Source organism: Dipodomys merriami, unplaced genomic scaffold, assembly GCF_024711535.1.
Source record: "Dipodomys merriami isolate MVZ:Mamm:240054 unplaced genomic scaffold, mDipMer1.0.p SCAF_14, whole genome shotgun sequence".
Lineage (NCBI taxonomy): Eukaryota > Metazoa > Chordata > Mammalia > Rodentia > Heteromyidae > Dipodomys > Dipodomys merriami.
In genome coordinates this window covers 16,178,036-16,193,838 of record NW_027202715.1, presented here as the reverse complement: position 1 = coordinate 16,193,838, position 15,803 = coordinate 16,178,036, and the positions used below count along the sequence as shown (strand labels likewise).

Below are 15,803 nucleotides of genomic sequence, written 5' to 3'. Positions count from 1 at the left end.
GAAAAATCTGTGAGAGTTATCGCCACTTAACCAGAAAGCCGGAAGTGGAAATTTGACTTAAGTCGTTGAACATACAGGATCTGAGTTCAGGTCTCACACACACACCATCCAACAACTTCAACCAGACAATCCCACCTTAAGCCTGACCCTCACAGATGCTTCTAGGTTGTCTCATTTCCTCTGTCTCCTCACTCCCGCTGGTCTTCAAATTTGCAGCCCCTAGAGGTTCAAAAGCTACGGAGCTCACCAGCTTCAAGACTTCCCGCCTTTCCTCTAAAATAGGTTGGTGCCTGCGCTGCCCCTCCTCCCCCGCCCCCCCCCCCCCCCCCCCGCACACACACAGAGGCGGGCCCTCTCCAGCGCCAGCTCCACCCTGACAGCTCCGCCCTGCATACGGCTGGCCAATGGTTGACTCCGTTTGGGACCCGTCAGAATAGCGCCGTGAAGGGCCCGCCCCCTAACATCCGTTGCTCGGGGCTCCGCCCCGCCGTGGTGCCTACGTTCTTCCGGTTCCGTCGAGGAAGCAGGTTAGTGCCGCGTCTTTCTGAAGGTGGGGTTCGGGAAAGGCTAACTCGCCGCCACGCCGGCTTCTAGCAGTGGGAACGGGGCGAGGGCTCTTGGAGTGCCGTTTCCGGGTGTCCGGGGCGTGGGGCATGAGCTGGGGTGTCCTGCGCGCCGTGAAGACTTCCGGATGCGCCGCGTGCGCTCGACGGGCCAACTCTGACCTTCCGCCCTGGCCCCGCCCCTCCGAAGCCCCGCCCCGAGAGCGCGTTGCCGCGAGTTACCTTGGTGACGGTAAACAAGCCTCAACTGCCTCAGCTACAACTGCCAAGTGCCCCGCGTTCTACCCTCCTCTAGGTGCTCCGAGGGCAGACCGAGGTTCCGGATGTGAGAGCGGGAGCGTGGCGGCTCCGAGCCCGAGGTGAGAGGCAGCGGAGAGCGAGTCCGAGTCTGAGGCCGCATCCCGGGAGCACTGGGGGTCCAGGCCCTCCGGCGGGTGACCGAAGCCGGAGTTTGGGGTCGAGGAGGCGGGAAACGAAGTCCGGAGTCGCGCGGGGGCGGAGACCAGGCCTTGGAGAGTGGGGCCCAAGTTTGGGGCTGGGAGGCGGGAGTTGGGCTCGGGCGGGATCCCGGGTCCGGACCCGCAGGATCCAAGGGGAAGGCGCCTGAGCCATGAGGGGGGCAGGTCTGGGGACTGGGGTTTGGGGAGGGAGAGTCGAGGGCTAGACCCGCGGGCGAGGGGAAGCCGGGCTCCCCCGGGGCTGGAGTGTGGGATCGCTGAGGCGGAAACCGAGGTGTGGCCTCACGCCCGCCAGGCGGAACAGAGTCCCGTCTCCCCGAGACTGGGACCCCAAGGGCTCGAGATTGGGGTACTAATGTCGTGGTGGGGACGGGATACCCAGGGGCTGACTGGAGGAGTAGGGACGGACGCCAGAGACAGAGGCTTGGGGTCCGGGAGGTGGCGGGGCCCGCGGACCACGAGGATGAGGGAGGGCCACGTGCGCGGGGGCCGGGCGGGCGGGCGGGCGGGGCCTCGGGGGCGGGGGCGCGCGCTCCCGGCGGCGGGCGGGGAGGCGCCGCTCCGCCCCGCCCCGCCCCACCCACGCCGCGCCTGGGCTGCTGCTGCTCCTGGGCCCGGCGGCCTTTTCTTCCTCCTCGTGGCGGCGCGCGTGCCGGTTGCGCCGGAGTGCGTTCGTCTCCTTGCCCGTAGGTCCCGTGTTTGCGCTTTGGACGAAAAAAAAAAAAAAATCTAGGCCTCGTGAGGTTAGTAGATGGCTTCTTTTTCTCCCAATTGTGAGTTCTCGTGTGTGCGGTTCTCCGAGTCCGGGGAAACTTGAGAGCTCGGCGGGCTCGGCCGTGCCCATCCCCCCACCGCGCGTCCCGGAGTTGGCGGGCGGCGGCGGCGGCGCCCGGGAGCCCAGCCGCCCGCGCGTGCCGGGCGGGGAGTCCGCACCCCCTCCGCTGGGGCGCTTCGCGGCCGCTCTTCCTTCCTCTCGCGCTCAGCCGGAGGGAGGCGGGGGGGAGACCTTCCCACTGCCTCAGTGCCGGGGGAGCCGTGGCTCCTGCCTGCGCGGGGCGGGCAGCGCGGCCGCCTGGGCTGCCCGGCACGGCCCGCTCGGGGTTTAGGAAAGAGCCGAGCTCCCGGGTTTGGAGGGCCGTGTATTTATCTGTTCACAAAAGAGAACCGGGCCGATTTTCATATTCTTGGTGCTTTAGACATAAGTGAACTCTTTAACTTCGGAGCTAAAAGAGTGAAGGTACTTTTAGACAACGTGTACTGGTCTCAGTGAAAACACTTTGTAACATGTGTGCGCACGCGCCTTGCTCTCGCTTGGCTTATTCGCTAAAGGCTGGTGTTCTGCTACTTGAGCCATTGCTTCACTAACAATTTTTTGCTGATTAGTTGGAGATAAGAGCCTCGGACTTTCACTACCCGAGCTGGCTTCGAACCGCCATCCTATCAGTCTCCTGAGTAGCTAGAATTACTGGCCAGCCACTGGCGCCCAGCCAAGCTATAACTTTTTATTAAGCTGGCAAATGACTCGTGGGTGTTACAAGAAAAAAAGTTTTCTCTTAAATGCAGTTTCCTGCTGAAAATAAGGATTGGTGTAAAGCAAAATATTGGATGTATATAGGGAAGCCGGTGCTGCCCTGAGACTAAACCATTGAGAGCCAGGAGCATTTGGCCCGTAATGCGCAGAGTTGGTGGTTTTACCACCAACTCCCTTTAAAAGGAAATTAACTTCTTAGAACAGCCGGTGTGAAAAAGGTGGAGTCCTTTACTCACGGACACAGTTGGACTGGGACTTAGGTCTCTGGGGATCAGCTGGTTAAGCCGTAACCGAGCTCAAGCAAAAATTGCTTTTTTTTTTTAATCCCATACCAGTTATTTTTGTGTGGTTAGGAATTGAATCCAGGACTTGATGTATGAGCTGTAGTCGCAGCCACCTAAGTATTTTTATTTTTCCATGAGGCATGGTTCAGCGATATCGAGCCAACTTAGGAGGCAGGAGTCCATGGGTTCGACCCCCAGTGCTGTACATAGCAAAATCCTGATAATCTTGCTTGGGGCCAATGGGGTACCTTTCAGAATGTTTGTCAAATTTTATTTTGTTACTGGGTATTGAATACAAGACCAAGCTTGCTCAAGTTGCCTTTTTATTTTCATGAGCCACATCTCAAGCCCAGCTTTTCACTTGTTATATCTAGACTCAGACTTTGTCCGTTGATACATCAGTATGTTGAATTCCTGGGAATAACCTTGAAAATTTTGACTACACTTGCTTTTTCTAATCTAGTTTGGTCATGTTGGTTCTGATGCTTTGTCTAGCTGGACTTGGGCTAGTGTTTGGGATGTTTGCTATTTGTTAAGGATGTTTGCATCTAAGTCATAGGTGAGATTATTTCCTGAAATTTACCTGATTTTAGAACTGTTGGAAATGACAAATTGATTTTAGGATGATTGTAGATCCAAAAATGCAAGGTTTAAATCAGAAAGATGCAAGCATGCTGTTTTTAAAACATTTCATATTACCAGTATAATTTCAGCTTTTAAGTCAGTAACTACATACATACACATTCTGAAGAGGATCAGTTATTGATACCTCTGTTCTTGTTAGAATCCAGGCTCTTGTTCTGCTTAATGATACCTGGTTAGAGCAGTGCTTTTCAATAAAATTACAATATGAAATCTTAGGCTTTAATTTATTTGTATCTTTGGTTGTGAGGCTTGAACTCTGGGCTTGGGCACTGTCCTTGAGCTCCTTTTGCTGGTGGCTACTTCAATCACTTGAGCCACAGTTCCACTTCCGGCTTTTGCAGCCTCCTGGCCTTTCCATCCTCGGGCTGGATTCTAATCACAATCCTCAGATCTCAGCTTTCTGAGTAGTTGGGATTATAGGCATGAGCCACCAGCGCCTGGCTTCACTCAAGCTTTTAAAAATGAACAACTCACAAGTTTTTAGTAGTCAAATTTGTGAACGTATTGTTTAGGGTTATGGAATGTTCTATACTTTGTAATCTTTTTCAGCTTTTCTTTTTTGGTACTGGCAAAAAGTGGTACTTGAATTTATTGGGGCCAGAGGCTTACAGATGTCTGTCTAATACTTGACCAACATTTTTCAGGTTAATTGCCTCTCCCTTTAAGACTCAACCTCTTGAGTAACCTAGGATTTCAAGTGATTGCTTTTGTGACATTTTGACACTTTCCAGTCTGTTATTTTCTTTGATGTGTTTGATTTTGGTAAAGTACCAAAGCTTTCTGGCTTAAAGGGAACTTATTTTCTTTTAATTCTGTGTGCCAGAAGTAGTCTGTAGGATCAATTTGTCAGCAGAGTTAGTTCCTTCAGAGACAAAGGAAACAGACTCAAGTTGGAGGAAAGAGATAAAAGAATGAAAGGAAATTTTGCTGGCTTAAGATACACTTGATTCTGTGGTATTCCCATTGGGATATTTACAAAGAACTCAACCCAAGCATAAATTGTTTTGTTGTTTTTTTTAAAGCTATGTTTAAAGTACAGATAGAATTGATTAACAAAGTATGTCCCAAAGATTCGCTTTCCCCTTCTTTATGTTGTGTGATTTTTTTTTTCTACTTGCATTACCGGGCTACTACTGTCTTTCACTGCCAATTCATTACTTATATATTGAAAGGTGAAAGGATTTTATTACCAGAAAGTTTTTAATACTGAAACAAAATGTCTGAAAGTGCTTATGTTTTGTTCCTGTTAAAATATTGATGGTTTTGTCTAGCACTTCTTGTTCCCTGAAACTGCCCACCTGTGAAGTTCGGTATATTTATTCCAGGTGCTGGAGATGGCTTCCCACACCACCACCACACATTATCATGTTCCTTTCTCTGCTCCTAGCTCTCCTTCCCTCCCCCCCCCCCCCCCTCGGCTGGGTACTCTGTTTCTAAAGGAACAAGAGCTACCGCAGCGTGAGCACCTGTGGTCACACACACAGGACCCAGGCAAGGTGTCTGTTTTCTGAAGAGAAGATGGAGGGAAAAAAAAATCCATCTTTGTAAGCCAAAAGAGACACACCTTCTGAAAGGCTGTAGTCTCCCTAGGGAGCAGTATCCAAACCCCATAGGCTTTGCTATGCCTAATCACCAAGCTCAGGATCTTAATAGGACTTCTCAAGCCTTGCTCAGGAGATAATGGAATGTTGCTGTAGGAGGTTGTGATAACCTAATCTTCCCAGAGTATATTTTCCTCCCCCCTTTCTCTCTTCTCCTAATTATTATTTTTTATATATTTGTTGGTACAGCTCTTGAGGCTTGAACTCGGGGCCTGGGTGCTGTCCCTGAGCTACATACAACTCTATTTCTGGATTTTTGCTGGTTAATTGACGGATTTGTCTGCCCTGGGCTGGCATCTCAGCCTCCTGAGTAATTAGGATTGCAGACAAAAGCTACCAATACCGAGCTCGGTTGTGTTTTCTTTAACAGAATCTGTACTCACATTTCTTAGCTACACAGTGATTTTATTTCTCCTGGGGTAAATAGCTACCAATTGTTTGGATGATAAGGATTCTCCCTCAGTTGAGGGCAGATTTGGTCTAGTTGCTGCATCTCATGAACATGGAAATTATTTGTTTGGCTTCTGTTAATTTAGATGATCTTGGTTCTTGAATTAATTGCAAAATGCAGTCTACAGCAAAGGTTTATTATTCTGTGTTGGTAAAAATTTGTTCCTCCTATGTGTTTTAATAAAAGCATTAGGGACAGAAAACTTAACCTAATATATTACATTATATATTTTAATAAAACAGCTTTTGAGAAAATTAAATAAAGCACATAAACTTCTGTTTAAAAAAGATAAGGGCTGGGAAGGTGGCTCAGCGGTAGAGTGCTTGCCTTGCATACATGAGGACCTGGGTTCGATTCCTCAGCACCACATAAACAAAAAAAAAGCCGGAAGTGTCGCTGTGGCTCAAGTGATAAGAGCGCCAGCCTTGAGCTGAAGAGCTGAGGGACAGCGCCCAGGCCCAGAGTTCAGGCCCCACGACCGGACCTCCCTCCCCACCCCCCCCAAAAAAAAGTTAGATAAAAGTTAATGAAAAACTGCCTTCCCTTGGCATACAGATAATGATGTTTCCTTTTGGTGGATGCCGATTTTAATTTTAATTATTCATCTAGTTTCTTGGTCATTAATAGAAAGCTTTAGGGATCACTTGCACCCCTTGAAAAGTTTAGACAAATTGTTAGTATGTGTTTTTGATAGAGTTGTCCTGGCATGGAGTATAGTCTTTTTGAGTACACAGCATGTAATACCTACCACCAGGGAAAAAGCAAGCCAGAAAACCGGGAAGATGGTGTTGAGGCCATTAAATCTAATTTCTAGCAAAACCCAAAAGACCTCCATGACAAGTAGGTATAGGCTATATTCATATACTGTATCACCAGGGAAATCTTTTCTCCCAGACCCATGGAACTTGTGAAAAGAGGTTAAAAGGAAGCTGGGTGCTGGTGGCTCACCCTGTAATCCTAGCTACTCAGGAGGCTGAGATCTGAGGATTGAGGTTCAAAGCCAGCCCAAGGAGGCAAAGTCCTTGGACGCATACCTCCAGAAAACTGGAAGTGGCCCTGTGGCTCAAGTGGTAGAGCGCTCGCCTTGAGCTGAAGAGCTGAGGGACAGCGCTCAGGCCCAGAGTTCAAGCCCACCCACGACCGACCAAATAAATAAATAAATAAATAAATCAGGCCCCAGGAGCTGCGTTTTTCAGAAATAAAAAGAAAGCTATCTATAGTGGAGTAACTAGGACAATACACACTTCTGGTTGGGTAACATACTGGGGCTTGAATTGGGGCTCTTCAGCAAAAGTACTTGGCTTTTAAACTCCAGGAAGTATGATGAAACTCCTCCATGTACACATTACTAGAAGCTTGGATACCCATCTTATTTCTTCCATTTTATTTTGAAACATTCGACTCCAGATACAACAACAGTTCCAAAAAAAATAGTCACTGTTCTTGCCACTTGTTTTGACTTAGGCCTCAAAAGTACATAGTTTAGGAATTTCGTTGAGGGCCAGGATAACAAGGCAGGTTTCCATCTCACCTTTCCAGGTGATCTTTGATGGTTCCCGGTGCCTCCCGGTGCGCTGTTCTGTACTTTGCCCGGTCACTCTCCTCCCCTGCGGCCATCCTGACCCCCTCCAGCGTGCTTACTGACAACTGTTGGCTTTCTTCCCCCCTCCCTACTTCCTGCCCGGGCCAAACGCGCGGTTCGCGGCTGCACCTGCAGGCACCCGTTTCCCATTGGTGACATCTTGGCGGGCCGGCGGTGGCACTTCCTCCTCGGCACCCCGTGACCCACGTCCGGCTGCCGGCTTGGCTTACACGGCCTCTGCGTCCCGGACTCCGGACCCTACAGCCCGTCCCAGGCTAGGTGAGCCCCTTGCGGGCCCCATAACCTGAAGCCCCGAGACTCCAACTTTCCGGCACCCGCTTAAAAAACTACCCAGGCCACAGAAAAGCCTATGCACGGCTTTGACCTCGGCCTGTCACTGCCCCTTGCCCTGCACCGCCACCCTTTTCCTTTCCTTCTAGACTCACTCCCCCACGGCCCACAGGCCCTGGAGGGGCAGGAACAGGGGCTGCCGAACTCCACAAGCCCTCCCCTCCCCCTGCTGCGGGGGAAGCAGAGGAACCGGCCAGCCGCCCTAGCCCGGAAACGCCTTAGCACAGGCCCTGGGCCCAACCATCTTTGGTCTGTTGTGAGCTGTGTGGCCAGGTGGAAAACGCTGCTCGCCCTTGTCTTTGAGCCTCAGTGGTTCTTCCCGCCACAACAAACCACAGTCCCTGGAGGCTCCACCCTTTCAGTAGTTGACTCTGACTATTTGAGCTTCCATTTCAGGTTAAGAACAAAAGAAGATGCACCTGGACTTTCCTCGGAGCCCTCTGCATTTTTAAAGCGTTGGGTGGAATTTGGGGTTCCCTGGCTGTAATCCGCTGTTGCTTGATGAAAACCGAGACCTGTTGTACCTTCCTTGGAGGTAAGTCTTTGGAGCAGAAAAGACAAGAGGCTTAGTTCTGGAACCCCGATCAGCACCTGTGGACTTTGACTCAGAAGTAAAACTTACTGAGGCTAGTCTGGACACACTCCCAACAGTCCGGAGGTCAAAACTTAGAAAGTGAAGGGCTCCCAGTGAAAAGGGGTGGAGACTGGGAGGGTAAATTAGATTTGAATGTAGGCCGAGTCTCACCCCAGCTCCACCACAAACAAAAGAACCAGGTGGGTGGTGCACTGCCCTGTTTACCTTAGAATTCAGAGGCACACCCTGATTATTTTGATTGCTTCTACCTTGAGGCAGCTTCCTATCCTGTCTGACCACTATCCCCTTGGCTGGGAGTGTTTATTCCTTGCTGGTTAGAAGTGTAGTATCTTAACCTTTTCCCAGCCACTTTCTCTCACAGGGTTTGTATGCACCTTCATTTTTGATTTGTACTCCACAAACTAGACATGCTGTCTACACCTTTCAGTCACCTGGGCCATTCATGCTGACACACCGATAGACTTGTACTGAGAATGTTTAATGTACCTGCAGCCTGCACTCATAACTGTCCCATATCCACCTTGTCTGCCAACCAGCAAATGTGGCCAGTTGCCAGTCCACAAGTGACCTCAGGGAGGCCTTAGGTGTGGTTCAGCAAACTGCTTGGAAAGGAGCTGGGGGTGGGGGAGATAAACTGGGGTGGAAAAGAGTCTGAAAGGTGAGTGAATAGGTGTCACCCTTCAGATCCCTGCCTCCTAGGAGGTAGAGGGCTGGGCATGTGGGTAGAGCCTGGTGAAAACCTGGTTCCATTCCATTTCCTAATAGATCGCCCTTTAACTGTTAGTTTTTCTATTTGTACACACCCACTCGTCATCTTATGTAATCACAAGATAAAAGTAAGACTAGTCAGGTGTAAGTATGTGTTGCTGGGGTTTTTTGGGGGAGGGGTCCATCAAGGGGCTTGACTGGGTCTGGTCGTTGTCCCTGAGCTCTCTCCAGCTTAAGGCGAACACTGCCACTTGAGCCACACCACCACTTCCAGTTTCCTGGTGGTTAATTGGAGATAAGATTTTCACAGACTTTCCTGCTTGGGCTGAACCTTGATTCTCTAACCTCACTCTCCTGAGTAGCTAGGATTACAGCTGTGAGCCACTCGCCCCAGGCTAGTTTGTGTTTTTTTTTTTAAGACAGCAAGCTGAGTAAGTAACATGAACATTTCCAATTTCATGCTTCCAATCAAAGCTTGAAAATTGCAGCTTAAATCGCAATATTCCATAGACTCTAGCCCTTGTTACACCCATGCAGGCAGTGTTCAAATGGCTAATGATGAGGGTAATACCTTGTCTTTGCTATTTTTTTTTTGTCTTTGCTATTTTTAAAAACCTATTTCAACATTTTGTCTCCCTATTCCGATACCATAAAATCAGTTCTTGTGGAATTCCCAAATAAATCCAGTCTTTTCATTGTCTCCACACCACCCTAAAGGGATTCTGGGAAGGTATAAGTCAAGTTGATCCAAATCATTCTAGTAAACACCATTCTTCTATGAAAGTAATAAGTCTTAGCCTTTGTGCTGAAAAGCCCTGTCCTGGGAATGCACAGGTTAGTACCAAAGGGCCATGTTTTTCTGACCAGAAATCTTTTTTTTTTTTCCTGAAGAACAGTCTGCCATCTATTGTATCTCCCACTGAAGGCATCTGTGGTTGTTTGAGGTAAGCTCTTTTAAGGAAACATTCAACTCATTTATACTTGATAAAGCTTTACTTGATCACAAGTATCAATGCTAAAGTCCCTTCATTAATCCCCCTTTATACCATTCTCTCCCAACCCCACCCACTGATTTCTCAGTTACTTGTTCTAATTTTTGTATAGGTACATTGAATATTGACTGAACTCACCTACCCTTCCTCTCCATCTTTATATTCCTTTCCTGTTACCACTTACTTTGACTAGAGTTTCACAGCATTCTTCAGTTCAGTTTTAGTTAATGAATTAGATGGGAGTAGAAAATTGAGTAGTGAAAACAAGGTGTTAAAAAGTAAACATGGGTTTTAGGAAATAATACTTTTTCCCTTATTGGCCTCCAGTGTTTCTGAAAGAAAACTTGTGCGATGCTTTGTCAGATCTCAGGCATGTGTAAGGTGTCTGTTTTCATACTTCCTTTGTCTTTTCAGCTGCTGCATTCTTGTGGAAGCTGTTGACCCCACTTAGCTATAATCCTTTGCTAATCTTGGTTGGGGCCTGCAATGTCTGGCTTATGGTAAAGATGGGATCATAGTGGACAACAGACTTAATTTGTTCCCAGTGCTGTTTGAGAAGAACTTTCAAGCAAAAGAGTGCTGAAAGTTAACACCAGATTTTAGGTTGCAAGCAACAGAATGAGATTTTTTGTGTGTGTCGGACTACGGAGGACTAGCACTGACAGCTGAAGGATTAGCAGGATTTAGATCAGCAGAAGGTTGGGCAGAGTATATTTGGAGGGAGAATTACCATGTGGGTCAAGTCAACCATGTGTGTCAAATCCCTCAGGGAGCAAAGTGTAGCAAATTCTAGGCACTGAGGAGGAAAAAAATTTAAAAAGGAAGTAAGATGGAATTAATGATGCTATAATCTTCCTTGCAGAGTGGTGTCTAAAAGTACAGAGTATGAGAAACCTTTATAGGTTTCTTTAATTTCACCATGTTCAACTTGAAATTTTTCAGCGTTGTGATGGCTTGAGGAAGGGTTCCTAGGTCAGCCGTGAACTTTGTCTGACTGTAGGCATTAGGGAATAATCTGAGCACATTTAGAAAGGACCCAAGTGAAAGTTGTAATGTTGGGTAAGTTAACTGGGTTTTGATAGTGATACTAAGGTTTGAACTCAAGGCTTCCTGCTTAGTGGGCAGGTATTGTATCACTTGAGCCATACTTTCAGCAATATTGGGTGCATTAAGAGCATATGAGATATTTTCAATATATAAGTGTAGCAATCCTGTTAATAGAATTTAGGGACAAGGGTTCAGTTTGAAAATGGGATTCTATCTATAAAGCTGGGCATTAGAAAAAATCACTGAAGTCTGGATAGTCATGTCCTCTATCCTAGCCAGAAGTGAGTATAAAGAATCTGGAGGGGATAGTACAATGAAGAGATGGGCATTTCTCCTTCCAAGATGATTCTTAGCTCAATAAATGTACCTTAGTGGTGGAAAATGCAGAAGACAGTACATTTTAAAGAAGAGGGAAAAATAAATCAGGTTACTGCAGGCAAAGCTGAAGCAGAGAAGGCATGTGTTAAAAGATGGTTAAGACAGCATATTTTGTTGGTAGGAGACTTCAGTGGAAGTGAGGAAAAAGGTTTTTCTAGGTTGGGGCCTAGTGATCTGAAAGTCTGCCAGGGGCAGCTGTGGTAGCTTTCTTCATTTAAGGAGACTACTCTCCATAAGTTTACACCTGGGGGCAGTTAACTTCAGGGGAGGGACATTTGAGAATATCTGGAGATAACTGGGATGAAGAGTACCACTGGCCTCTAGTGGTGGAGACCACATTTGCAGCCAAGAGCCTGGAATTGCGCAAGACAGCAGGCTCTACATAGAGACTGCTTCAAAATGCAAGCAGTACTGAGTAGAGAGGCACCATATCTGTGGATGCACATGAGCCCCCCAGAAGCACCATGGCACTAGGTCCATCCAGTCCTGAGTCTGAGGTGGGTCAAGAAAGTAGAGAAAGGGGGTTGAATAAGGAAGCTGCAGTCTTTGGAGGATAGTAGCTGTAGGATGTGGTCATAGTGGGATTTTCCATTGTGACTCTTAGACTTTCAGAAGCAGTGCTTGGGAACAGTTAGTGGAGGATCGTTGAAGATAATCTAGGATGACCTGGTAACGTGGTGTCTTCAGAGGTATATGACCAGGAGTCATCTGGCCACTCACTTTTGTCCTGGCATTAAAAATGGAGGAGTGCAAGGAGCCCCACTGATCCTCATTTATGTTCTCAGGTAAAGAAAGAGACTAATAAATAGATGCTATTTTTTGCAGAAAAAAGTAAATGGTTGCATCAGACCTAGGCACTGCCCCTGAAATTTTGTGTTCAACCACTTAAGCCACAGCTCCACTTAAAGCTTTTTTGATACTCAGTTGGAGATAGGATCCTCACCTCAATCCTTGGGTAACAGGCATGCATGAGCTGCCAGCACTTGAGGCCATTAGACAATGAATGCCTCAGAGTTGGCCCATTAAGTGACTGAACATTTACTCCAAATATACATGCAGTTGGTAGTAAGACATTTATGCAGAGAAGGCTGTGCTCAACTCTTATTAGCAACTCTTTGTGCATCTTGCACTATGATATAAATTTCTGATGTTAGGTCTCAATATTTGCAAGTTTAAAAAGGTAAAATGTCTACATTTGAAAACAGTTGTTTTAATGGGTTTGTGTTTCCTAGTCTAGTTCAAAAATTATTTGACTCAAGTGCTCCTCCTGGGAGCATGTCCTCCTCTGAGAATTAGGAATCTGAATATTACCTCCAGATTGATTGTCTTTTTATGTCCACAGTAATTGACCCTCCGCTACATTTTCAAAGAATTCTAGGTTATTGACTTGAGTGTCTTAGGTCGTCAGCCTGTTTTGGAAGACCTAGGATTGGATTGCCATCTTGAAACACCTATTTTTGGAGATTCAGTAGGTCTTGGGTATGTTGCCCGGGCTGAACTAGACTCCTTCCTCATCTTAATTTTTTTTTTAATTTTATTTTATTTGTGAACATACTGTACAGAGGAGTTACAATTACATGGGCAGGATAATGCGTACATTTCTTACCAAGCATTGCAGCCTCCTCCTTTGTTTACCCTTCACATCCCTTCCCAGCCTCCCCCCTGCCCCCCACCTCATCTTAATGTTAAGCTTTACATGACCATGCCACCTTGCCTGACTATTAATGTCTCAAATGAATTGATATTTATCTTACTAGTAAATGAGGAAAAAGTATTTACTGCAAGTTCTTGCTCAATATATGAACTGAAAACTTATGTGAAGTAGTTTCTGCTTTCTTTCAGCTACAAAATCTACCCAAGCTTGTGTGACATCTGTCCTGCAAAGTGTCCATGATGCTGGGCCCTGAGGGAGGTGAAGGCTTTGTGGTCAAACTCCGTGGCCTGCCCTGGTCCTGCTCAATTGATGATGTGCAGAACTTTCTCTCTGACTGCACCATTCACGATGGGGTTGCAGGGGTCCATTTCATTTACACTAGGGAAGGCAGGCAGAGTGGTGAGGCTTTTGTTGAACTTGAATCTGAAGATGATGTAAAATTGGCCCTGAAAAAAGACAGGGAAAGCATGGGCCACCGGTACATCGAGGTGTTCAAGTCTCACAGAACCGAGATGGATTGGGTGTTGAAGCACAGCGGTCCAAACAGCGCTGACAGCGCCAATGATGGCTTCGTGCGGCTCCGGGGCCTCCCGTTTGGATGCACAAAGGAAGAAATTGTTCAGTTCTTCTCAGGGTTAGAAATTGTGCCCAATGGGATCACACTGCCAGTGGACCCAGAGGGCAAGATTACAGGGGAGGCCTTTGTACAGTTTGCCTCGCAGGAGTTAGCTGAGAAGGCCCTGGGGAAGCACAAGGAGAGAATAGGGCACAGGTATATCGAGGTGTTCAAGAGCAGTCAGGAGGAAGTTAGGTCCTACTCAGACCCACCTCTGAAGTTCATGTCTGTGCAGCGCCCAGGGCCCTATGACCGGCCTGGCACTGCCCGGAGGTACATTGGCATTGTGAAGCAGGCAGGCCTGGATCGGATGAGGTCCAGCGCCTACAGTGCAGGCTATGGGGGCTACGAGGAGTACAGCGGGCTCAGCGATGGCTATGGCTTCACCACCGACCTCTTTGGGCGAGACCTCAGCTACTGTCTCTCGGGCATGTACGACCATAGATACGGGGATGGCGAGTTCACCGTGCAGAGCACCACTGGCCACTGTGTCCACATGAGGGGGCTGCCCTACAAAGCCACCGAGAACGACATTTACAACTTCTTTTCTCCACTCAACCCTGTGAGAGTACACATTGAGATCGGGCCTGATGGAAGAGTGACCGGAGAGGCTGATGTGGAGTTTGCTACTCACGAAGAAGCAGTGGCAGCAATGTCAAAAGACAGGGCCAACATGCAGCACAGATACATAGAACTCTTCCTGAATTCCACCACAGGGGCCAGCAATGGGGCATACAGCAGCCAGGTGATGCAGGGCATGGGGGTGTCTGCCGCCCAGGCCACCTACAGTGGCCTGGACAGCCAGTCTGTAAGCGGTTGTTACGGTACTGGCTACACCAGTCAGAACAGCATGGGTGGCTATGACTAGTTTTGTAAAAGCATTGGAGTTTCAATCAAATATTCCCAGGCAGCCAAGAAGCAGGGAGAGAGCAGTCTATAACTAGAGGAAGCTGTGGGACCCAAATTGCACCATGAGTTTGTGAAATCTGGATTAAAGAAATTACCTCTTCAGTGTTCTCATGCAGACCTTTCTTCTAGCATCTGATATGGAGTAAACTCAAACTATCTGCTTCCACTTTCCGCAGTTCACATTTTGATAGTGACGTTCCCTTCCAGTAGTTCTGACTGTTAGATGTTGGATCTTCACACCAAACTGCAGGGAGCACATTGATTGGGCCGATTGCTTTTTTGGAGAACTCAAGGTGCTAGGTCCCTCATTCAAAGAGAAACATTTCTCATGTTGGTTCATTCTAGTTTCTATTTCCTTCATTTAAAATCTTTTAGGTTGAATTTCAGCTTTTTAAAAGTTAGTTTTGCGAATTGAGACACAATACTAATACTGTAGGAATTGGTGAGGCCTTGACTTAAGCTTTGTACTGTGATTTCCTTTCGGGTGTATTTTGCTAAGTGAAACTTGTTAAAAAGAAAATTTTTTGTTAACTAAATTTTTTTCTTAAAATAAAGACTTTTCCACAATGACTGGCACAGATTATCTACTCAGCAATAGCTAGCAAATGACTTGGGTACTCAGGGAGGATTTATTGATTTTAATGTACAGATTATACATCAAAGTACAAGTCACACATCAAGTCTGAGCTTTCTTGTAAGGGTTAAGGCAGGTGACTAGAACGCATCAAGCAGGTACAAAGAAGCCCCACATTTCCTAGCCATCCCTGAATCACGCTCACATTTGAGCTACATCTTTTTTCTACTTTAAAATTCTTTTGTTTGTTGAGCCCATAGCTTTAGTTTTAAGGCTACAATCTTTCAAAGTTTGGTTTTGGTACTGGCTTTATGGGGTAAAGCTCAGAACCCTGTCCCCCTCACATCTGGTGCTCTACCACTTGATCAATCCCTTCAGTTCTGATTAACTGTAGTCTTGTTAATTGGATTTGTCTGCCTAGCTGGCTTCAAACTGGTCCTCAGATCTCAACCTGAGCGGTTAGGATTATAGATGATAGCCACTGGTATCTGGCCCTTCTCAAGTTTTTTACTTGATGCTATTGCCATATATTTCCTATTTTAATTGGGAGTTTGAACTTGGTGCTTCAAACACTTCTCTTACTTGAACCGTGCTCACTGGCACTCTTTTTTTTTTTGAGTCAGCTCTTTAGTTCCATTGCTAATAACCTCCAGCATAGTTTGTTAGGTGAAGTGTTAGATGCCTGTCACCAGGTCTTGCTAATTGAATTTTTTTATTTGTTTCCTTCCAGTCCTGGAATTTGAACCAAGAGCCTGAGCACTGTCCTTGAGCCTCTGCTCAAGGCTAGTGCTCTACCACTTGAACCATAATACCACTTCAGGCTTTTTCTGTTTATGTTGTACTGAGGAAGCAAACCCAGGGCTT

The 15,803-nt window shown here is 47.1% G+C and overlaps 1 protein-coding gene across 9 annotated transcripts; it reads left to right on the top strand.

The window, feature by feature from the left end:
• Positions 1 to 495: 495 nt before the first annotated feature.
• Positions 496 to 14,935, top strand: Hnrnpf (heterogeneous nuclear ribonucleoprotein F). Of its 9 annotated transcripts, XM_070020839.1 has the most exons (6): positions 507 to 527; positions 859 to 922; positions 7,251 to 7,394; positions 7,863 to 8,001; positions 9,661 to 9,713; positions 13,029 to 14,935. In XM_070020839.1, exon 6 carries the CDS (start codon positions 13,077 to 13,079, stop codon positions 14,322 to 14,324), a length of 1,248 nt encoding a protein of 415 aa, XP_069876940.1. In that variant the 5' UTR covers positions 507 to 527; positions 859 to 922; positions 7,251 to 7,394; positions 7,863 to 8,001; positions 9,661 to 9,713; positions 13,029 to 13,076; the 3' UTR covers positions 14,325 to 14,935. The 9 variants fall into 9 exon arrangements, with proteins under 9 accessions (XP_069876944.1, XP_069876940.1, XP_069876948.1 ...); XM_070020847.1 differs by lacking the exon at positions 507 to 527 and having other exon boundaries at positions 614 to 922; positions 9,666 to 9,713; positions 13,012 to 14,935; XM_070020845.1 differs by lacking the exon at positions 507 to 527 and having other exon boundaries at positions 614 to 922; positions 13,012 to 14,935.
• The last annotated feature ends 868 nt before the right edge of the window (positions 14,936 to 15,803 follow it).

Bases quoted from the DNA above. Each gene is read 5' to 3' on its own strand.
- Hnrnpf (XM_070020843.1), top strand. From the start codon at position 13,077: ATGATGCTGGGCCCTGAGGGAGGTGAAGGCTTTGTGGTCAAACTCCGT.